This window comes from Siphateles boraxobius, unplaced genomic scaffold (genome assembly GCF_051911475.1).
Source record: "Siphateles boraxobius isolate OS27281-9 unplaced genomic scaffold, OSU_SipBor_1 53, whole genome shotgun sequence".
In the NCBI taxonomy this organism is placed as follows: Eukaryota; Metazoa; Chordata; class Actinopteri; order Cypriniformes; family Leuciscidae; genus Siphateles; species Siphateles boraxobius.
In genome coordinates this window covers 7,196,695-7,221,303 of record NW_027509175.1, presented here as the reverse complement: position 1 = coordinate 7,221,303, position 24,609 = coordinate 7,196,695, and the positions used below count along the sequence as shown (strand labels likewise).

The 24,609-nt window shown below is 40.0% G+C and overlaps 1 protein-coding gene across 1 annotated transcript in view; it reads left to right on the top strand.

Moving 5' to 3' along the window:
* Window positions 1-596: 596 nt before the first annotated feature.
* The window catches only part of dachb (dachshund b), a 42,009-nt gene continuing 17,996 nt past the window's right edge, over window positions 597-24,609 (top strand). Inside the window, exon 1 of the mRNA XM_077205224.1 lies at window positions 597-1,181. Coding sequence (XP_077061339.1) covers window positions 739-1,181 — 443 coding nt within the window. The 5' untranslated portion in view covers window positions 597-738. The remainder of the gene's footprint in view (window positions 1,182-24,609) is intronic.

The following is a 24,609-nucleotide window of genomic DNA, read 5'->3' as shown; positions in this document are numbered from 1 at the left end:
AATATTCCCTGTAAGTTTTGTTTACATAGTGTAAATGTTGTTTTCAACATGTGCAAATAGCATATCTGTGTTTATACTTTACAAAGTGTAAATAGTGAAAGAAGCTATTCATACAAAATGTAAATAGAAGTAGGCTAATGTGCTATTTGTATACTGTGGTAAATTGTGTGAGCAGAGTGGGCAGGATCTGTGCAAATAGCCTTCAGCAATAAAGTTTCATATTTGTAGTTACTTCAAATAATCATTGCCTATTAATAATTAGAAAAGCCTATATATATATATATATATATATATATATATATATATATATATATATATATATATATATATATATATATATAAGAGAAAAAACGTTTAGAATAATTTTGAAATTGATGGATGGTTTCAGATATGGGTTGGGATGTCTCGTCTGAATTATCATAATAGCTTGAGAGAAGCATTGAGCTGGACACTCGTTCAATAGAGGAGGAGGGCTGTAATTTCTCTCCCTCCAGTGAAGTCTTTACGCATAAATTGGAGCACATGTGGTTGGCAAAATGGTGCATCATTCTTCCAATGAGAGGCGGAGTCAACCGAACCGTGAAGCGCTCCGTTCATCTGAATTTTCACACGGGTAAAGAGGGGCGCGCGGCTCGTTGCTGCCAGTTTGCTCTCTGAACGCAGTGCATTAGAGAGTGAGGGATGAGAAAGTAGACGAAGTAAAAGGGCACAATAAGAAATTTAATTGTAATAACCACTATGGCCGTTCCTGCGACTCTTCCGGTTCACTCTGGGACTTCTGTGGTGTCCGGTAAACTCTTCAGAGCCGACCCGTTCTTCTCGAGTCCCACGGACTCTCCGCGTCTGATCAACTCGCTGAACGCGACGCTTCCGAGCGGCGTAGCGACAAACGAATGCAAAATCGTGGAGGTGCACGGGGTGAAAGTCGCTTCTTTCAACGTTGATGGCCAGGAGCTCATTTGTCTCCCGCAAGTCTTCGACCTGTTCTTGAAGCACCTTGTCGGCGGATTGCACACCGTGTACACGAAACTCAAGCGTTTGGATATAAACCCGGTGGTGTGCTCCGTGGAGCAGGTGCGCGTGTTGCGCGGACTCGGTGCCATCCAGCCCGGAGTGAACCGCTGCAAACTCATTTCCAGAAAGGATTTCGAAGCGTTGTACAACGACTGTACCAATGCAAGGTTCGTTTGATGATTTTTAAAAAATATATATATATTTATTTTTTCGCTGTGAGTTTAAATAATTGGTGTACATGCATTAACTTTTAAATAGCAGATCTTGAAGTAAACAAATAATTTACAAACTTTTTTTTACAATATTAAAAGCACCGCACACTGCGCACAGAAGCAAAAATGTGTGAAATAGACTGTATTTTCCATCAGGGTTGGGTAGAGAAACATAGTATCCCGTTATGTTGCTCTTGAGTCCTTTCAAATGGCGACAGAAAGCAACAAGTGGAGACCCAGTTTTGACTTTGTGGCAAATGAAAGAAATAACGCTATTAAGAATATAAATAAATATTAAGAATAAATCTATATAGTTTAAAACTCAAAAGCTCTAAGAAAGCTCTTAGAAATTAAATCCTTGTGTTTTTTTTAAAGAAAATTTCTGCAGATATTGATTTAATAGCAGTTGTCTGTTACTTTGATTAACTTTGGTTAACTGATTTTGTTTTACGGTTTTCCTTCCAAATGACAATGTGGCTTCCTGAATGTTGGTTACTTACATCCCATTGATTTTTAGTTTCATCCCAATTTTTTTTTTAAATATTAACATTTTAAAACTAAATTGCAAATAAAATCAATCAAATATTATGCCAACTAATTATTCCAACATTTATTTTTTAGAGAATTTAAACTTAATAAGACTTCATTTTTACAATCTAGAAGGTTACATTTGACATTTTTTACTTGAAGCAACAAAAGATATTAAATTACTCTAACTTAGAAGGTAAAAAAAAGTTCATGACAGAAGGAATGTTTGCAGACTGCATTCGGACCATCTCCGATATTCTGCCAATGCAAGGTCCCGCAACCCATGAGGGAAATTTTCATGATAAAACTTTTATCAAGGAAGTTTGCTTACCTTACAATGTGCTTATCTGTCTTCTCCATGGACACCCTGGAATACTTTCAGGGACCCCCAGGGGTCCACAGACCCCTGAATGAAAACCCATGGCTCTAATTGGATGGAATAGTTCCGTCAGGAACTATTAGTTCTGTGAATACACGTTGTGCGTCAGCTTGTGATTTTCTTTGAAGCCCAGTGCATGCCTGTCCTGTTCAATCCCCTTAGATCCTCACATACGTGACACAGATCAATTTTCCAGATCAAACGCATATGCATTGGTCAACTGTTTATCCACTTTCCGATCTCACTGCTTGTTTTTTATTAAGGACATTTTGAGCATCCTACGTTAAGTTGCATTACTAATATCAGTAATAACAGTCTTCTTCCACACAGAGAGAGAGAGAGAGAGAGAGAGAGAGAGATAGAGGGAACCAATTTGTTTGCATTTCCTAGTAAAGACCATATTAGTTTGGAGCCTAATACTTTAATGCATTTAAAAATTTAATTTGAGTAATGGCTCCTGTGTAATGACTAAGTGATCAACTACATGACTGTATATATTTTAGTATGTTTTGTACAGTGCTGTGAAAACACTGGGATCGTGTAACATCTACAGAGTCATGTTACGGTCGCGCTTTATTCACAGCAGACAATAGGTTAAAATATGGTGCTTTGAATGTGATGTCCTAATCCTTCTCTTTGTTGCGGTCTGTTTGTGCAGAGACCATGACTGAATAGAGGGGAGATATACTGTCATATTAGGTCATGTGTTTTGAAGAAAGTCTGTCATCAGGTTTCAAAGGGACTTTTGGATACATTCACAGGTTTGCAGGAAATATTTTTATGGGGTGTGAATGTCAGAACTGTTGCCTCTGGTGATATTAGGAGGCTAGTAATTTGAAGAAGAAAAAAGTTTCGAAATTTAAAACTATGATCCTTTAAGAAAATGATGAGAGAGAAAAGCATTTAATAGCAGTCAGGGTTTTTTTTTTTTTTTTGCTTGTAGATAATCATGTAATACGAACACTGTTTTGTGACTTTTAGTTCATGTCTGTTTGAGGCCATCTATTTGCTAGTGTACCGCTTAAGAAATCATAATTCATTGTTAATTAAGTTATTAATAAGAAAGTATCATTATAACTGAATGATTCCAGGAAGAACAATATACTTTTTGATTATATTAAGAATTTAGTATTGGTCACATTTCACCTTTGTGTTGTCTGGATTATGTTTCCTAGCTGATGGTTTACACTGCTTTGCATGAGTGAACTGCTTATTGACCTGTGAATTATTGTGGAGAAAACACACATACACTCGTGATTTTATTTCTCTGTATAAACAGTGATGTCTCACCATATGTGATCCTAAGAATACAGCTGGCTCAAATGGTGGCTTGTTTTATTGCCCAGCTTGTCATGCACTGAACATTACCATTATTAATAAGAATCTGTAGTAAAGCCATTTCTCAATTCCATCAGTGCACTTTGCTTAAGTGGATACAGTGTGAATACAGTAACCTGTTACAGTTTTTTTTATTCCCTTTTGGTACTATTTTCACAAGTAAAGTGTACATTTTCAAAACTTGTTCTAATATCACAACAGATCGTCAAAAGTGCACTTTTTTTCAAACATTTCAGCCTATTTTCAATTGTGTTAGTACAAAACACAAAATCACAAAGTATCCTTTTCACTACACAAATACAATTGATCAATATAAAGGCATGTTTCATTCACTGTAACTGCCTTTCATAAAGCTTTTACTATCAAACTTTATTTGCATCTCTTCTTGTTCAGTTTAATACATTTGTCTATTATTTAATCCAACTGATCTTAATGGTTAATCAATGTATCATTTAGTACACCTATAGATATTGATTCTAAAGACATAGTTTCTATAGAACTTGTTTGCAATTTACGATACAGATAACCAAATATAATATATTAAACAAATATACTGTGTACAGTAACATCAGATTGACCAGAGATGCATCAATAGAAGGGTCATACTTCATCACACCTTTTGTTAACACATAACATTATGGATTCAATTACATAAGTTAGGTAATGTAAGTGTATTTTCTAATGTGGCAACTTTAGCCTGTATTACAGTAATTCATTCAGCAACAAGGGTGATTTGAAACATCTTGCATTGTTTGCTATTAAATGAACTGATTGTTAAAAGTACTAAACTGTAAAAAGATCATTCTGTTGTGTTTCGGTGATTAAACCAAATGTTCTCGTTACATTATTACAATAATCTTGTGTTTGAAACAATGATTGAAAATGATGTGCAACTGAATGAAAACATTACACCGGGTTTTGCGAGAATGACTAGATGTGTTACAAGTGTGATCAGTTTGGATTTTTGTTCTGAGAGTTTTGAAAATGTACACCTTACTTGTGAAAATAGTACCAAAGCGAATAAAAAAAAAAGTTCATATTGGTGCCGCTTTAAATGCGTGCTCTGTAAAACAGACCACACTATGTGCTGCTTCAAGCAGTGAGTGTGAAAGACCAGGAGAGCAGCAGTCATTCATTTGATTCCTTATTGAGTTGTGTCTCAGCTGAGGTCATTCAGTACATTCAGTACTAATGAGCTTCACTAGGGGTGCAGTTGCACTCAGCGAGGTTAATGTGTAGCGTGAAGTGGACATTTTGATAACACTTAATTACATTTGTCCACATCAGAAGCGGATGTTGGATGGTACGACTTATGCGTCACAGCATTGTGCCTCTCTATCAAGAATCAGGCTGTAAATATGAGAAACTTCCTCTTCAGAAAGTTATTGTGTAGTCCAGGTGAACATCAGGAACATATGGATAATAAAGCACCTTTATAATGTTAGATTGCAGGTTCGGATAATAAAGCCCCTTTATAATGTTAGATTGCAGGTTCAGATAATTAAGCAACAACACTGTAAAAAATATATAATCAATAAGTTATGACAACATATGTTTTTACATTGCTCATCAAAATAATTTAAGCAATTTTCAACATTTATAAGATTCAACTAATTTTATTAATTCAGTTTGATGTAATTTAAGTTGAAATGATTTAAACATCCAAGTTAAAAATGTTACCTTTTTTTGTACAGTGAAGGTATGCTTTATACTGTAGATACTTTGGTGCCTGATTCGAAATTATATAAAATCACTTTGCTGTATATTTAGTCTTAAAAAAAAAAGTTTTAGAAATAACAACCTATAAATACAGTACACTACCGTTCAAAGGTTTGGGGTAAGTATACTATATTTAAAAAAAAGAATAAGAACACATTAAATTGATCAAAAGTGACAGTAAAGACATTTATAATGCTAATTACGGAGCCCCACACATGACATGTGGGAAAGAAACACATGTATATCGTAGCCACGGATTAAAAATTTGTTACCATGACTTACTAATTTGTCAGCACAAATTTACTAATCGTTCCCTCATTTTAAATAAATCATGTGCACCATAAAATAATTTGTTTTCTCGTTTTACTAAATCATGGCCATGTTGTTCGCATGATTTGCTAAAACGAGGGACTTAATGGGAAATGAGAATGAATTCTTAAGTCATGGCCACAATTTACTTAAACGCGAGAACGAATTCTTAATTTGTGGCAACAATATACATATTTTTGTCTGCATGTCATGTGCAGGGCTCCAAATAAAATAAATGCTGTTCTTTTGAACTTTTAAGTCATCAAAGAATTTTCCACTAAAATATAAAGCAGCACAACTTTTTTCAACATTGATAATAATGAGAAATGTTTCTTGAAACATTTCACCAAATCAGTGTCACGGGGCTGTGTAGTTATGATCCGAAGGACGATGTGTGACAGAATGAATGATTGATCATTTTAATAAACACCTAACATAAAAAAAAGGTAAGGTACAGGACCTACAAAAGGACCTACAAAAAAAGCATTGATGACACTGAACAATGAACAGAAAAAACTGAGGGTAAGGAATGATCAACAGAACAAGAAATAGGTGTATAACTCAGTCAGAAACTATGGTAGCAAACTATGAACGAGGCAAATGGCAACAAGGAACACGAAACCGAACATGACCATTAAACTAAACAGAACCAGAAACTAAAAATGACATGATAGTGACAATCAGCATATTAGAATGATTTCTGAAGGATCATGTGACACTGACGACTGGAGTAATGATGCTGAAAATTTAGTTTTGCTACCACAGAAATAATTTATATATGAAACCTAAAACCTTTCTTTTGTTTTCAGTTAGAAAGATACAATCCTTTACAGTCATAGGTAGGTTAAACCAAACAGACAATTAAAGCTTTAAGAGCTTTTTACAACTTGTGAGACAATAGCTCTGTGTAGTTATTAGAACACAAAGAGAAGTTCTGTATGTTACATCAAGCGATTAGCTGATTGTGAGGTGCTAAGTGACAGGTTAGCACGTTAAGTACCCGAGAAACTGAATGAAACGGGAGGAATCTGGCATCTTTTTTTCATGACCGGACGCTTGTGCGGTTCACAGACGCATAAATGAATGATCTCGTCTAGACGCAACAAGAGTCAGCTTGTTTTCAGACTAACAGATGCCCCATCTCACTTGTTTTAGCCATAGCATCATGACCTCCTTTATGACTTCTGTTGAGATCATGCGTCAGTGTTTGCATTGCGGACATGTAGACGGGTAACATGCGGATGGATAGATGCGTTGTGATAATGTTTCGGGTAACATGCGGATGGATAGATGCGTTGTGATAATGTTTCTCCGAACAAAATAAACCAGACTTCTGTTTGGGTCTCTTATCTGAGTGAGGGAGATAAGCTGTTGTAAAATAGTCTGTTTCCCCTTAAGACAGTCAAGCAGACAGACACACACTCCCTCCCCACGCTTTTTCCTGTTGAGGTGTGGATGTTATGGATGGATGTTAGACACATGATAAGCCCTCTCTTCCTACTCACCTCTCCATTAGAGGCTTGAAGAAAACAAAAATGACAAAATGGTAGTTGACAGTATATGTTTCAAAGACTGTTTTTTTTTCTCATGTCTTCCTTTTAAAGGAGCAGTTCATAATAAAAATATCTGTGATCATTTACTTATCAGCCACTTTTTTCAATGCAATTACAATGAAAGCTTTTAATACCTCAAAAAGTATGCAAAAGCATTGTGAATTTATCATCATGGTAGTCCATGACACATGCTCTAATGTGTGTGTGTGTGTGTGTGTGTACGCCTGTGTGTACGCCTGTGTGTACGCCTGTGTGTGTGCATGTGTATGCTCGTTTGTGTGTGTGTGTGTGTGTGTGTGTGTGTGTGTGTGTGTGTGTGTGTGTGTGTGTGTGTGTGTGTGTGTGTGTGTGTGTGTGTGTGTGTGTGTGTGTGTGTGTGTGTGTGTGTTTAAGTCATATAATAGCTTTGTGTGAAAAAAAGACCTTGGATTAATTAATCAGATAGAATTTGATTACTCCAATTTGTGAACAAATTATACAGAAAGTTTTTGTTAACCAGATGAATTGATTCATTGAAAAGAACTGATTCAAAACCATGATTCGCAAAATCAGACATTGCAATTTTTTTCTTGTGAAAACGCCAAGGAGATGTAGGGCAGGTGTCAAGTATTTCAATGAAAAACCACTTATGTTTTGGTGTGTTTCTCACACAAATCGTCAGAGGACTTAGAATATAAGAATAAGAGTTGTGTGGGCCACTTTTATGATACTTTAACGGTGCTTTTATGAAGCTTCTTTCCCTGTTTATTGTCATTGTATGGAAAAGAGCATGTCTTTTTCACTTTTCTGTATTCTTGTAAACAGTTGTTTTGTCTACACTTGGATGGAGAGTTTTGAATCTGAAATCTAACTGAATAAGCCACAGTGAATTAAATTACTTTTGGGATAAGTTGTTCACTTTTTTTAGCGGCCTTAGGGCCAGATTCTCTAAACAGGGCAATTTAGCGAGAGAGCTATATTTATTTATTTATGTATGTTTGTATGTATGTATGTATGTATGTATGTATGTATGTATGTATGTATGTATGTATGTATGTATGTATGTATTTATTTATTTATTTATTTATTTATTTATTTATTTATTTATTTATTTATGTAGTAGTAGTTAGCAAGTATAAGGAGATTGACTCAATTACGTAATTCACAGTGCTTCATGGGAGTGGGTGGACGGCAAAGAGTTCATTTGGCGCAATTTGATTGTTCCGATTCCCTGATTGGTGGGGATTGTTTTGTAGAATCATGGGTAAGTTCCCTTTCGAGAGCGGTAAATCTACATTGCGGGAACTCCTTCCTTCTCCACTTTTGTTGAAATCCTATGGACTAAATGTCACAGTGTCTGGTTTGTGTATCCCTGGGTAACCACTAGACGTCTTCTTCCCCCACAATGTTCTACACTTATTTACTACATTTCCCATCATCCTTGTCTGTCTCATCATTGATCATCGCACGCAGCTGTTACCCCTCACCTTGTTAGTATCTGTGTCTTTATACCCTGCCTGTTCAGTCATTGTCACGGAGTCCTTGTTGTATGTTACACTGCTTCTGGAAGTCTGTTACTCTTGTTTTTGGATTTCCTTGTATGGGCTTTGACCTTTTGCCTCCATGGATTTATGATTACGGATGTAGCAATGTTCAGGGAAGAAGGAGGCGGGAGCCGACGAACATTTAAACATACTTTATTTAAAATAAAATAAACAAACTAAAATACCGCCAGCAGCCCCTCGCGGACTACTGCTGGCTTACCCAAAATAAGCATAACGGCCAGCAGCCCCTCGCGGACGACTGCTGGCTAAAATAAAACACAAATACAAAAACCAAAACTCAACTAAAATACAGACCTGTTCCTCTCTCGATCATCAACGTCGTCGCTCCTCCTTTATGCTTCCGCTCCTCCGTGAGAGATGCGAGACCGGTGTGCTCACAGGTGTTGCTCATTATCAATCGCACCACCGGCCTCGCACCCTTCTCTCACGTCCCTCGGCCGTCCTGTTCGCCACATACCCCCATCGCCCCTCACAGGCCGGGGGGTACCCACGAGCCTGTGCCTACTCCCCCCCCGACGGCGGCGATCCCTGGGGGGTATGGACCGTCAAGCCGAGGGAAACGGAGACGGAAGCATGAGGAGCGACAGATCGAGAGAAGGGAGAGAGAAAAAAATAAATAAAATTGGTCCGGTTCCCACAACGCGCTGCCATCTGGTCCCCCACCAGCTGGGCGATCTCCTCCGCGGTGCCTGGCGGTGACGCTGGGTAGCCCTTGGTGGAAGGCTCGATGCTCCTCCGCCGCCCGGTGGACGGTGACGGCTCCTCGGGTGCCTTGTGCAGACGGTAGGAGTCCCCCGCTCCCTGCTCCTCCCCTTCGCTGGTGGACGGCAGCAGGCTCCAGCCCACGGCGAGCGGCGGCGACTCCTCCTCTCCCTCCCGGACGGCAGCCGCCCCTCCAACTCCCAGGCGGCCGGCAGCGAGCTCGACCGTCCCCCCGGCAACTCACTCCAGCGCACCACCTCGAGCGTCCATGGCCGCGAGTCCCCCGCTCCCTGCTCCTCCCCTACCCGGCGGATGGCAGCAGGCTCCGGCCCACGGCGAGCGGCGGCGACTCGCGCACCATGCTCGATGGCACCGCGGATTCCCCACAGCGGCGAGGACTCTCTGACAGCGCGTTCCTCCCTCTTCCCGGGTTTCGGCACCAGTGTAGCAATGTTCAGGGAAGAAGGAGGCGGGAACCGACGAACATTTAAACATACTTTATTTAAAATAAAATAAACAAACTAAAATACCGCCAGCAGCCCCTCGCGGACGACTGCTGGCTTACCCCAAATAAACATAACGGCCAGCAGCCCCTCGCGGACGACTGCTGGCTAAAATAAAACACAAATACAAAAAACAAAACTCAGCTAAAATACAGGCCTGTTCCTCTCTCGATCATCAACGTCGTCGCTCCTCCTTTATGCTTCCGCTCCTCCGTGAGAGATGCGAGACCGGTGTGCTCACAGGTGTTGCTCATTATCAATCGCACCACCGGCCTTTAGCCGTTCTCTCACGTCCCTCGGCCGTCCTGTTCGCCACAACGGACTACCCAATAAATGCACTTGGATCTTACTTGGTTGCGTGTGCGTGCCGTGACACTAATGCCAGCTTGCAACAGCTGGCCAATTGTCGCAAAGTATGCAAATACTGACAGGCTCACGGGCAGTATGAAATGCATGGGCGTGACAATTGCGTCAGAATATCTTTCTTCACGCTGCCATTGTGGAAGCTGCACCAGGAGGATTAGTCATCTTTTTCTCTAAGCATCCGATGGCTGCAATTTGCCAGATTTGTGCGTGCTCCATCGGCCTGCCTGACGAACATGAGTTCTGCGTCGCCTGCCTGCCTGGGTCCTTCATGGACTCCACGTGCCCCCACTGCCCCCACCTCTTCGCGGACGAAAGCTTTTGCCCCATCCATGCCGTCACAGACTTCGTTTCCTTCGGAGCTGGTGGGGATGACGACTCCATGTTGCTGTCAGCATCGGAGAAGGACTGGGCAGCGTCCGAACCGGACCGCCCCGACCAAGAGGGCCCTTTAGACCTCCAGGAGGTGCTCGTCAGGGTCCTCGGCAAGGCTGTCAAGGAGCTGGACTTGACGTGGAATTCTCCGGACGAGCCTACTAAGAGTAAGCTGGACTCGTGATATTCCCAGTCGGGCCGCCACCAGGCTGCTTGGAGGAGGAGGACTCCATTCTTTCCGGACGTCCACGAGCATGTGGTGAAGTCGTGGTCTGCACCCCAATCGGCGCACACCCACTCTGCCACGCAGGCTATGTTTGCCCACGTGAACCGGGCGGAAGCCCACAGCTACAAGCGCATGCCCCCCATCGAGGAGACGGTCGCTGTGCACCTGTCCTCATCCTCCTCTTCTCTGAGTACGGACCTTAACCTGCCGTCCAAGCCGACAGATTAACGGCCCACCAGGCTGACATGGCCTACGCATCCGTGGGCGAAGCAGCATCTGCTCTTCACTCCATGGCCATACTGCAGGTGTTCCAGGCCAAACTTCTGGAGTCCCTGGCGGCGTTGTGGACGCTGACGTCATCAAGGATCTGCGCACGGCGACGGACCTCGCGCTTATGGCGACCAAGCGCTCCGCCCAGGCAATTGGCCGCTCCGATTCAGTTTTGGCTGAAAACACTAGTCCCGCCGAGGGCGTGGTCTTCAGGTCACACACGCATTCCGGTCACTCACAGTTGTGTCAGCGCTCTGAGACTGTGGCAAAACCCGGATATGTTCAGCCCAGTAGTGCCTTTGGGAATAGTGACACAACACACCACACAGCGGTCTCAACGGATGCGTTGACTTCAGGCTAGAGAGCAATGTGCTTGGGCGTGTCTGCCTCAGGTCTGTGGTCAGAGTCACAGAGGGAGTGGCAAACCGTTTGGAATAAAAGGCGGTGTCCTTAGCCCTTGAAGCTTTTCGGTCGAGGTTGGAGCAGCAGCATGTACTGATTCGAACCGAAAACATGTCTGTGGTGTCGTACATAAATCACCAGGGCGTCGTGCGCTACAGAGCTCTTTTCAAACAGGCAGCAAGTCTCCTGTTGTGGGCGGATCGACACTTTCTCTCCATCAGAGCGGCGCATATCCCCGGTCTCCTAAACTGCGGAGCGGACATACTTTCGAGGAACGGGATTACTCAAGGAGAGTGGAGTCTTCAACCCGGATTGGTGCGAATGATTTGGAATCGTTTCGGGAGGGCAGACGTGGATCTGTTTGCCACGAGCAAAAACACGCATTGTCAGACGTTCTTCTCGCTATCTCACTCCCCACTGACGGTAGATGCTGTGACATCGTGTTGGCCGAAAGCCTGGCTTTACGTGTTCCCTCCCATGCCTATGGTGTTATGCAAAATCAGGGAGGAGAGAGCGTCAGTGATCCTCGTGGCCCTGAACTGGCCGAACCAGCCCTGGTTTGCAGACCTGAGAGAGATAATGTTGGCTCCCCCATGGCAAATCCCCCTCAGGAAGGACCTGCTGTCTCAGGCGAACGGCACGATATGGCACACCACCCCCAAACTGTGGAACCTTCATGTGTGGCCGCTACAGGGACCTTAAATGAGCGAGACAATCTGCCTTCAAGAGTGCTGGGCACACTCGTGGAGGGGCGAGTGCCTTCTATGAGGCGTCTTTACGCTCTAAAAATGGAAAGCTTTTGCAAAATGGTGTCAGGACATCGATATTGACTCGGTGATCTGTTCCATGTCGGATGTTTTGCACTTCCTACAGCACAGACTGGATAGCGGGAGTTTGCCATTCACGCTGAAGGTGTATGTGGCCGCTATTGCTTCGTTTCGTTCCCCGGTTGATGGGCAATCGATCAGTAAGCTGTGATGACCAAATTTCTCAGGGGAGTGAGGAGAATGTGTCCTTCATGGCCACCATTGGTGCCGCTGTGGGATCTAGCTCTAGTTTTGAGGGCTCTCTCTCTACCGCCGTTCGAGCCCCTCGTTCAATTGCTGTTAAGGAGCTCTCCCTGAAAATGGCTTTGGTCCTTGCTCCTTGCTCTCGCCTCTGCGAAGCGCATTGGAGACTTACACTCGTTCTTGGTGAACGGCGACTGTATTTGTATTTGTACTCTCTACACCCTTGTTTCCCTGCCCGCCTTATCTGATGAGCCGTCATCCTCGCGTGACACTGATGCTCAGAGCCCTGTTTGCCCTGTCAGGGCTTTGCGGATGTATGTGAATCTCTCGGCTGCCTTTCGTCAGTCGGACCAGATTTTTGTGTGCTTTGGTTAATGTACTAAGGGACGTGCTGTCTCAAAACACAGACTTTCTCACTGGATTGTGGATGCTATCGCATTGGCTTACGAATACCAGGGGAAAGATTGTCCCCTTAACATCAGAACGCATTTGACGAGGGCGGTTGCCTCTTCATCAGCCTGCGGTTGCCTCTTCGTGGGCCTGGTCTAGAGGGATGTCTATCCAGGATTTGTCTTGCTGCTGGCTGGTCTTCTCAGAACACCTTCGCCAGATTTTATAAGCTGGATGTACCATCTGTGGCGTTGCAAGTGCTTTCGGTGAGTTAAGTCTTTACTCATGTATTGTAACCAACTATGCAGTGGTTACCGCAATGCTGTTGACTCTGTGTATATGGCTTACATTACAGTTACATTTATTAATTTAGCTGACGCTTTTATCCACAGCGACTTACAATTGCTATAGGTCAGAGGTTGCACGCCTCTGGAGCAACTAGGGGTTAAGTGTCTTGCTCAGGGACACATTGGTATCTCACAGTGGATTCGAACCCAGGTCTCTCACACCAACGGCATGAGTCTTATCCACTGCGCCATCAGCACCCTACTAGTGGCTACTAGTGTTAAAACAGCTGTGTTTAACCCTCATGCTTGAGTGCTTATTGTGTTGTGTGTGCCCTGGATCAGTGCAGCTTTCGCTTTCATTGCGTTTGGATATGCAAATTTTGATCGGGTCGGAGCTGATGTCTCATCATTGGTCTAGTTTCGCCTATACGATGCGAGCACTCCTAGTGGCTGATTGTCTGTCTCTTCCGTGGCTGGTTTAGCTTGACACCGTTTCTCCGGGCTAATCTTAACTACTCTCACGGCAGGATTTAATACAGTTCCCGCAGGGTTGCTATTCAATGTAGAGTTACCGCTCTCGAAAGGGAACGTCTCCGGTTTCTATCGTAACCTCGTCGTGTTCGCTGTTTGATCAGCTGTGCAAGTGTTCAGTATTGATTCTGATGCAATTGTCACGCCCATGCATTTTATACTGACCGCGAGCCTGTCAGTATTTGCAACAACAACATAGCAACAATTGGCCAGCTGTTCCAAGCTGGCGTTAGCCCATAAGATTTTAATAAAAGTGGAGAAGGCAGGAGTTCCCGCAGCATTGCTATGCAACGTCTCGTTCCCGCCTCTCAGGGAACCGAGGTTACGATAGTAACCGACGCCGTTTTTCACCAGGAATTCTCATATTAAACATCAGTATTTTTTAAAAAAGTGGTTTAAATTTTGCGGGAGGATTGCTTCTACAAAATTATATGACAACATAGCTCACAGTAGGTTTGTCTTTAATGGTTTATTATTCATTGCTAAAAATCAATTACCTTAAGGAGAAAAGGAATGGGATTTTTTACTTCTGGAACCTGAATGTTACACTCTGTTGAATAAGTTTGATATTCATTTCTTTTTATCATGCCTAAGAAAACTCTTTTGTGTTAAAATCACTCTAACACCTGCCTTTTGTGGCATGTTGGTTTATTCCACTCCTGTCTAATATATTCTCCCAAGTTTTCCCATTCTCACTGTAGTACCTTTGAGAATGCTGCTCGCGTCTCTGTCCGATCACAAGGTGTCATCCCTGACTGTGCTGACTTAGCACTTTACACACACACACACACACACACACACACACACACACACACACACACACACACACACACACACACACACACACACACACACAGGATTGTTTATTGGCTTGCAAATATGTCCTCTATCTAAAGAGGACAGAGAGGGAGGAAAGTAGAGAGAATTGAATAAGTAAATGTTTTAATATGCAGGAGGCAAAGAGAAAAAGAAAGACAGGAAGAGTAGAAGAGAAAGAAGAAATATTCATGAGGTAGAGGCAGAATCAGAAAATCAGTCAATGTAGAATTTTGATCATTAGTGATGCTTACCCTTAAGAGTCACTTTTACGCTAATACTTTTGTGATTTAAAAAGACTGCGAAAACTGAGTTTTGAACTTTAGTGTGTTACTCATGTTACGCTATTTGTTATACTATTAATGCTAAAGACATAAATAAAAGCTCAAATTGGGAGGCTGGAAGAGGACTACTATTTCTAAGCTATCAGATATATGATTTTCATCTAGCACATAACAAGCTGGAAAACAGGGAAGATTTATACGGAGTCAGAGCCTTGGGCTCTTTTAACTTGTACCTTTTCGCAGCCACCTAATAACTACACATAACACCCTAGCAACCTCCCATCTGCAAAAGAGGATTGATCACAGTTGACACAATTACACAAATCTATTTAGTCAATAATGCACCTTAAGGTTGCACATTATAGTATAATTAGACTATTCACAAGCTTTTTGAGCAGATCATAAGTGTCATAAAAGTAAAACACTCTCATAAATTATATGTTCACTTGGTAGTTTTGTCTTTCAACGACATTTCTATATTTACACAAGCATTAAAAAAAATGCTTTAAGCCATCAGTTGTTGTTGTTTCCTTGTGCCCCTTTTCCTCTTTCACCCTATGAATAGAAATCAGCATTTATGTTTTCTGTTTGCTTCTATGATTCTTTTTAGACAGAGAATGAATGCCGCCTTTGTGTGGTCAAGAAACAGAGCAGCAGATAAACTCTCTCTCTCTCTCTCTCTCTCTCTCTCTCTCTCTCTCTCTCTCTCTCTCTCTCTCTCTCTCTCTCTCTCTCTCTCTCTCTCTCTCTCTCTCCTCCCTCCCTCCCTCCATTTCCCCCCTCTCTCTCTCTCTCTCTCTCTCTCTCCCTCTCCCTCCCTCCCTCCCTCCCTCCATTTCCCCCTCTGTAGACATCTTTCTTACACAGACCACTAAATACAGTTTACTCTGACTTTTTTAAAATGCAGAATTAATCAAAAACATGTATTAAAATGAATGGTCTATATAGTCTTATCAAGGCTGCATGTATTTGATCAAAAATATTTTGTTGTTGAATAATGTTGATATTTTGGGGTTATTTTGCGCACAACAAATATTCTCGTCGCTTCATAATACTAAGGTTGAACCACTGTAGTTACATGGACTATTTTAACGATGTTTTTACTACCTTTCTGGGCCTTGAAAGTTGCAATGCTGTCAATGGAGGGACAGAAAGCTCTCAGATTTCATCAAAAATATCTTAATTTGTCTTCCAAAGATGAATGAAGGTCTTACGGGTTTGGAACGACATGAGGGTGAGTAATTAATGACAGAATTTTCATTAATAGTATTCTAATTTCATTAGTAGTTTGTTCCTGTGATGGCAAAGCTGAATTTTCAGCATCATTACTCCAGTCTTCAGTCAAATCATAATCACATCATCCTTCAGAAATCATTCTAATATGCTGATTTGGTGTTCGGTTATTATTGGTGCTCAATTATTAATAAGGTTCCGTATTATTAATGTTGAAAATAGTTTTGCTGCTTAATATTTTTGTGGAAACAGTGATGCACTTTATTTCAGGATTCTTTGATGAATAGAAAGTTCGAACGAACAGCATTTATTTTAAATGAATTTTTTTTGTAACATTATAAGTGTCTTTATTCTCACTTTTGAACAATTGAATGCATCCTTGTTGAATTAAAATATAACTTAATTTCTTACGTACCCCAAGCTTTTGAATGGTGGTGTTCCACAAAAATATTATGCAGTACAACTATTTTCAACATTGATAACAATTCTAAATGTATCTTGAGCTGCAAATCAGCACATTAGAGGGATCATGTGACAGTGAAGACTGGAGTAATGTGTGTATATATTTGTACATTAGAGCAAATTGTTTTAATTTGATCTAATAATGCATAATGTTGTGCCTCTAGATTTTTTATAATGTACAACATTCTTTTATGAATATATACTAGATTTTTACGTTTTCTGAAGAAAGTGGGAGTTGTTCTCGCCCATACAAAACTCGTCACCGCCATTCCAGTGTGTTGTGTGTGCTTGTAAATATTAAGTATTATAAGCAACAGTCAGAATTCAGAGCCTAGGCATTGTGTTCTTTTTATAAAATACTGTACAATAAAAAGTGTCAAAGGCTGTAAATGAAATTGTTTTTAAACACTGAATAAGTCTCAAATTGTCTCACTGTGATCTAATTCATTCTCTCCCTCACTTTTCTCTGTTATTTTTTGTTATGGAAATTTTTTCCTTTCCTTTTGTGTGTTTTCTCTGTCATCTCCTGCTCTTCTCACTCAATTGTAAATGAGAGACTGTAATTAGCTCTTCTGTAGTCCACACAAAACCAGCCAGAGAAAGATGGAGCTATTGTATTTCTCGAAAGAAAGTCAATAGATGTCATTGTGTATGTGTGTATGAATGGGTGTGTGAATGTGTGATTAAGTGTGTGTGTGAGAGAGTGAGAGAGAGAGGGTGTGTGTGTGTGTGTGTGTGTGTGTGTGTGCGTGCGTGCGTGCGTGCGTGCGTGCGTGTGTGTGCGTGCGTGTGCGGCTTGTCTGTCCTTATTATCTTACTTGATAGTAGCGAGAAAAAGAGGCAAAGGGCTACACAAATTCAATACCTAGCTCAAATGAAAAGAAAGAAAGTAAAGAAGACAACCTTGACCAATCAATAAAGGAGGGAGGGATTCCCTCCAGAGCTGAGCACTATTACATCATAGTAGAAAAAAAGACAAGAAAAAAAAACCCAAAGAAAAAGATGCTCTGTCTTATCAAAGCATATTAATTCAGGTGTGTGATGCAGTAAAGCAGGTTGATTATTGTCTCGAAATGGTAAATGTGCTATTCTTGTAAATATATCTGTAATGCGTACATGAGGAGAGATATTTTGTATAGGTTGAGATTGGTAATCTTAACAGTTGAATGTCACAAAACCTGGTCACATTTCACCCCAAAATCAGAGAAAAAAAAGTTTTTTATTAACATTATTTACATTATAATTAAGTGGAAGGTGCAGGTACTTAAAAATACAATACCAAAAAAGAAAGAAAGAAAAAGAGTCGCTGTTTGGATTTAAATAGGCGAATACTTAAGAGTCTATGATTGTGTCATTATTGCAGTGATTATCATGTTTCTATCATGTTATATGTTTGGCAACAGTTCTTCTAACCCTAATTGATGGAATGTGGATGACAGACATAAGTATTTGTGTTGATTATCAGGGCCAGTATAGCTATGGGAAATCTAATAAAGACACAAAAGCTGTGTTTACATTTAAGTCTTCACATTTAGTTTTGCTAAATAAAACTTAAAAAATTCCATAGCCCTGATAATCAACACAAATACTCATCGCTTGCTCCATTTCTGTAAATCTGTTTTTATGAATGCATGACTCTCTCACCCGTTGCTCTATAGTTTCCTTCGTCAACAGCCGCTTGCACCTCCTGCTGGTGAGGACGACTAACAACTATGGAGATTATCAATCGGCAATCCACTGATATTCCTGCCGTTCCCGGATGTCAAATGTTGAATTTTCTGTCGAATTTGAATCACTGAATTTGTGGAAGCGAATTTGTAAGCGAAATTAAATGGACCGAATTGCCTGTCGAATATTATAGGTTGTATTTTTAAACCGAATGAATATTTTGGAAGTGAATATGAAAGGTAAATATGGATTATTGAATTTTTAAAAATAAAAACGTGTGTGAAATGTTTTGAATTTAAATATTCACAGCTTAATTATACAACCATGTTGAATTGCAGCCCATAAAAATACAACCCATTAAAATGCAAGCAGGGCTAATGCAATACACATTTTTTCAAGTAGTGCAATTCTTGCTTTTTTAAAAAAAAAAACATTTGTCATTATTTTACTTCCATAGTTTTCGACCAGCGAATTGAGGATATACTTGTTTTGTCCATCATTAGAATGGACACTTCTGAAGTATAAGTGCATTGTGTTACATTTTCATCAATTTGCAGGCTATAAAGTTCACTGTAGCTATGTGGGCACTCGTGTTAAACCTCATGTTTTTAAAGATGAAGTGCTACGCACAGGCTATTTAAGCAGTATTGGCAATGACTCGACGAAAAATGCCAGACTAAGACACTCTTCTCTGCTCCTCAAATACATAAAACATCAGCCTTTATATATACAGGTGCTGGTCATATAATTAGAATATCATCAAAAAGTTGATTTATTTCAATAATTCCATTCAAAAATTTTAACTTGGATATTATATTCATTCATTACACACAAACTGATATATTTCAAATGTTTATTTCTTTTAATTGTGTTGATTAAAACTGACAACTAATGAAAATCACAAATTCAGTATCTCCGAAAATTAGAATATTACTTAAGACCAATACAAAAAAAGGATTTTTAGAAATGTTGGCCAACTGAAAAGTATGAACATGTACAGCACTCAATACTTATTTGGGGCTCCTTTTGCCTGAATTACTGCAGCAATGCGACGTGGCATGGAGTCGATCAGTCTGTGGCACTGCTCAGGTGTTATGAGAGCCCAGGTTGCTCTGATAGTGGCCTTCAGCTCTTCTGCATTGTTGGGTCTGACGTATCGCATCTTCCTCTTCACAATACCCCATAGATTTTCTATAGGGTTAAGATCAGGCGAGTTTGCTGGCCAGAAAAGGGATACCATGGTCCTTAAACCAGGGACTGGTAGGCGTGATTTTTTTCCCAAACCACTTCAGTGGAAATCCCGCCCTGCAGCCGATTCTAAAGTTTTCATTGGTCATGTCAATCACTGTACTACACTGATCCCTAAACCTACCCGTCACTGTAACCTCAAGAACCACCACACACAGACGTATGCAAGACATGGGTTTCAGGTGTCGCATTCCTTGTGTCAAGCCACTCTTGAACAAGACACAGCGTCAGAAGCACCACGCCTGGGCTAAAGGCAAAAAGGACTGGACTGCTGCTGAGTGGTCCAAACTTATGTTCTCTGATGAAAGAAAAGTTTGCATTTCCTTTGGAAATCAAGGTCCCATAGTCTGGAGGAAGAGAGGAGAGGCACATAATCCACGTTGCTTGAAGTCCAGTGTAAAGTTTCCACAGTCAGTGATGGTTTGGGGTGTCAAGTCATCTGCTGGTGTTGGTCCACTGTGTTTTCTGAGGTCCAAGGTCAACGCAGCCGTCTACCAGGAAGTTTTAGAGCACTTCATGCTTCCTGCTGCTGACCAACTTTATGGAGATGCAGATTTCATTTTCCAACAGGACTTGGCACCTGCACACAGTGCTAAAGCTACCAGTCCCGCGTGATTTTTTCCCCCAAACCACTTCAGCGGAAATCCCGCCCTGCAGCCGATTTCATTGGTTTAGGTTACAGTGACGGGTAGGTTTAGGGATCAGTGTAGTACAGTGATTGACATGACCAATGAAAACTTTAGAATAGGCTGCAGGGCGGGATTTCCACTGAAGTGGTTTTGGAAAAAAATCACGCCTACATAACTAGACTGAGAGACCATTTAAAGGCCTTTGCAGGTGTTTTGAGTTAATTAGCTGATTAGAGTGTGGCACCAGCTGTCTACAATATTGAACCTTTTCATAATATTCAAATTTTCTGAGATACTGATTTTGGGGTTTTCATTAGTTGTCAGTTATAATCATCAAAATTAAAAGGAATGAACACTTGAAATATATCAGTCTGTGTGTAATGAATGAATATAATATCCAAAAATCACTTTTTGAATGGAATTACTGAAATAAATCAACTTTTTGATGATATTCTAATTATATGACCAGCACCTGTATAGTGTTTCTTGAGTAAAAAACAAACAAACATTAAAGCTGTAGCTTACTTATTCAATTAACCAGATAACACAACATTAAAATGTTACCATATACAAGTAAAAACATGTAAAAGTACCATGGTTAAAATATGTAATATTAAGTTAATACATATAAAAACACAAACCAACACATTCTCACCTGCGAAAGGTTATCCCAATTCTTCAGGAATTTGGCATCATTGATTCTTACTGTGCTGACCGGCATCTACGTATTCATATCTATGGTCCAAACGCTGTGCGTCACGTAATTCATGATAGAGGCGGGTGGAGTTATGAGGTTTGACCGACAGTTTGAGGATCCAATGGAGATAAAAGGTTTAGTTACAAGCTCGTTTTAATAGTTTTCATTGGTTAAATATTTGCAAAACCCACAGACAGAGGTAAAGGGTAACCAATAGTAATGATTTATGAAAAAATATAAAAATGACAAAATATAGATCGAGATCCAAGGTTTCCGCCCGACAGCAATGATAATACATAAGTTGAAGATGTTTTATTTAATTTTAATTTTAGGGAAAGTGTGACCCATGTACATGACATGTTTCCATCAGATTCCACATTAACAGTTATTGTTAGTGAACGTTTAAGAATGTAAAGAGGAACTTCAGTGAGACCTGTGGTCAACGGCTATGACAGCTGTTTGATATCTATCATGGGAATAAATAGTAGAGATACCCTGTGTGTGTGTGTGTGTGTGTGTGTGTGTGTGTGTGTGTGTGTGTGTGTGTGTGTGTGTGTGTGTGTGTGTGTGTGTGTGTGTGTGTGTGTGTGTGTGTGTGTGTGTGTGTGTGTGTGTGTGTGTGTGCGCCTGAGCTTTAATAATATGTCTTTGATCTCTGGGGGAATCCTCCCTTGTCCTCCATCTGCCACCAATCATAGCCGATGACAGAGTATTGATTGAGAAATGGTTTCCATAGTAACAGGCTCTTGGGTGTGGTCTGATATATGTTTTATGCTGAGTTGGGGGGGGGTCTTTGACAAAATGTAATAATATAATAATATTTAACCTACACTCAGTAAAACAGTAAAGAGTTATTTTAGTGTTCACGATGATACAGCAAATCATCAAAATCTCATACAATAGCCCTGAATGTATGTGAGCAATAATGTTTAATTAGATTACATTTGATTAGATAATACTTTATTGTTCACTATACTGTGGGAGTTTGTCTTTGGCTTCACAAACAAAACTGTGTACGAACAAACTAAACATTATATATGACAAAAAAATATTGTATGACAAAGAAAATCACAGTGTCCTTTCAATTAAAATAGATGATACATAAATTAAATAGATTAAGTAAATAATGTTGTGGGATTTATTTTCACATATTAATTAGGCTACATACAGATGTAGTCACACTGTTTTATGTTTTATTTTATAGAAATACAAAATACTAAAACACTCAGCTTTTTCAGATAATGATGTATTTTAATGATTTAAAAAAAAAAGTTTTACAGTTTTACCACTGTTAGACAGACTAAATACCTGGAAAATCATAACTTATATTGTGATTTATAAAAACACAATCTTGCTTTAGGACCAGAATGGGTGGAGTGCTCATATTTTGCTAATTTATATTCCCATTCTTCAAAAGAAAACAGAAAATAGAATCTAAAATAGAAATAAAAATGTGAATTATATATATTGTAACATACAGTAGCAAACTTTGTGAGATCTCCAGATTTTCTTTATGCATAGAATGTTTTACTAAGGATTGATTCACCACCTAAAAAATTATGAAAAGTACTATGGGACTGTTAAAATTGTGATTTTTGAATGTTTTGAAAATTTAATGATTTTAAATGATTTTACACACAGTCGGCTGATTAATTATAATCGGTGTACGATAATACATGCACTCTTTTTAATGTTGTGAATCAAACCCATGACCTTGGCATTTTTTTGCATCTTGCTTTTCCTATTGAGCTACAGAAATGCAGTCTTATCTGATGCCATGGTGTTGGCATGACAGGCTTGTTTAGCCAGTGTGTTTCCAGTTCATACAATCGGTGTTTCAGTCATTTCTATGAGTTTGTGTGCGCGCTAGTGACCTCTGCATGACTGCATCGCTTCCATCAGCGGCTCATCCTGTCGTTCACTAAAAGAGAGGGATTCTTTTCTCTCTGATAATACAGAACAAAAGAGCTGTTGTCTGTAGATCTGGATTAGGTTTTTTTGTGTTTCCGTGTGTGTGCACAGAAAGACAGAGCAAGAGAAAGAGAGGAGTGGTATCAAGAGATCAATGAATGAGCGTCTCCAAAGCTGCATTACTGTAAGCTTTGTAAACAGCGTTCTTCCTTTTGCCTGTGCTTTTAAGAAAGAGGAAACCATTCACACCCCCGTACATCAACACACCGTCCCACACACACTGCACACATTCCTGTTAGGCTGACACAGCGGGTTAGTGGATGTATAAACATTACACACTAGGATGAAAAGAGAGATATGAGCAGCTGAACTGCTGTGGAAATGCTTTTTTCCCCCTCTTCTTTCTCTCTGTTGGGAATTTTCTGCATGTGCTTGTGGCTCTTTTAGGCATCAAACTAATTAAGCGTGCAATAAACAGTCCTTATGTTTCAAAATGTCATTGCCTTTTTAAATGTACTCTTTTTAAAATCGAAACTGTTAATATTCGGAGATCTCAAAGGGGCGATATCAGAGAAAACAGGATTTTCCTTGCTTTTTTTAGACACAAAGTATTACATTTCAGTGCATAACACTCCCTGCACCGTTTACACTATGCTCATGAATAATTCTGCGAATTGTGTGGCTTGTTGAGGAGACCTTGAGGAGAGAATGATTAAAAAAGATAAAAGATCCCTAGGGAGGGACCCTAGCCATATAGAGACTTATGGCAGTAAACACCACCCAGAATACCTTAGCAACTAAATAACCTACAATTATGATAGATTTTCATATTATCTTCAGAAAATACAATTAATTTGCAAACCTTAAGGCTTCAAGTATATGTGATTGATTGCCCACTTTTGCATATCAATGCCTTTTTTTTTAGCATTCACTAACTTGAATGCCAGAACAGAATATGCTTATATGGGGAAGTCATTTACAGTTTAAAGTAATTTAACTGCTAAAGCAAATGTATTTTTTTTCTTTAAAGAAACCTTACAACCTAAAATGAATAACATTTTAAAGGGTTAGTTCACCCAAAAATGAAAATTATGTCATTAATGACTCACCCTCATGTCGTTCCAAGCCCGTAAGACCTCCGTTCATCTTCGGAACAAGGTTTAAGATATTTTAGATTCAGTCCGAGAGTTTTTTGTCCCTCCATTGAAAATCTGTAAATGTGAATGCGGATTGACAACAGAACCGGAAGAGAATACAATGCTGAATAAAGTCGTCGTTTTTGTTATTTTTGGAACAATATGTATTTTCGATGCTTCAAAAAATTCTAACTAACCCCCTGAGGTCACGTGGACTACTTTGATAATGTCTTTATTTTCTTTCTGGACAAGGACAGTATACCGTACATAGATTTTCAATGAAGGGACAGAAAACTCTCGGACTAAATCTAAAATATCTTAAACTGTTTTCCGAAGATGAACAGAGGTCTTACGGGCTTGGAACGACATGAGGGTGAGTCATTAATGACATAATTTTCATTTTTGGGTGAACTAACCCTTTAAGTTTAAATTACAATAATATTTGGGGGGAAATGTACAAATAAAAATGCGGTTTCTCTTTATTTTAAGGTGTCCGTGTTAAAGTGTACTTAGGAGTACACTTAAAGAGTACTGATTAATAATTAACTAGTTAGGATGAGGGTTTGGTTTAGGGTTAGGTGCATGTAATTATGCATAATTTATAGTTATTACTATAGTTACTTTATGTAATTTGTAACAGGGACACTGTAAAATAAAAATGCCACTGGTTCATGCTAGCTCACTGTACGTCAATGTCATTTTCTTGTTATTCACATAAGGGTTCATGATTGTTGCTCTATCACAGGAAAGATCACAGTCTTGTCATCGACTACCATAAATCAAAGGAGGGATGTTAAACTCAGTCTTTTTCCCTGTCAGTCACGGGCCTCTGTTTAAAGGTCTTTCTCTTTTTTTTCTTCCACATTCTTC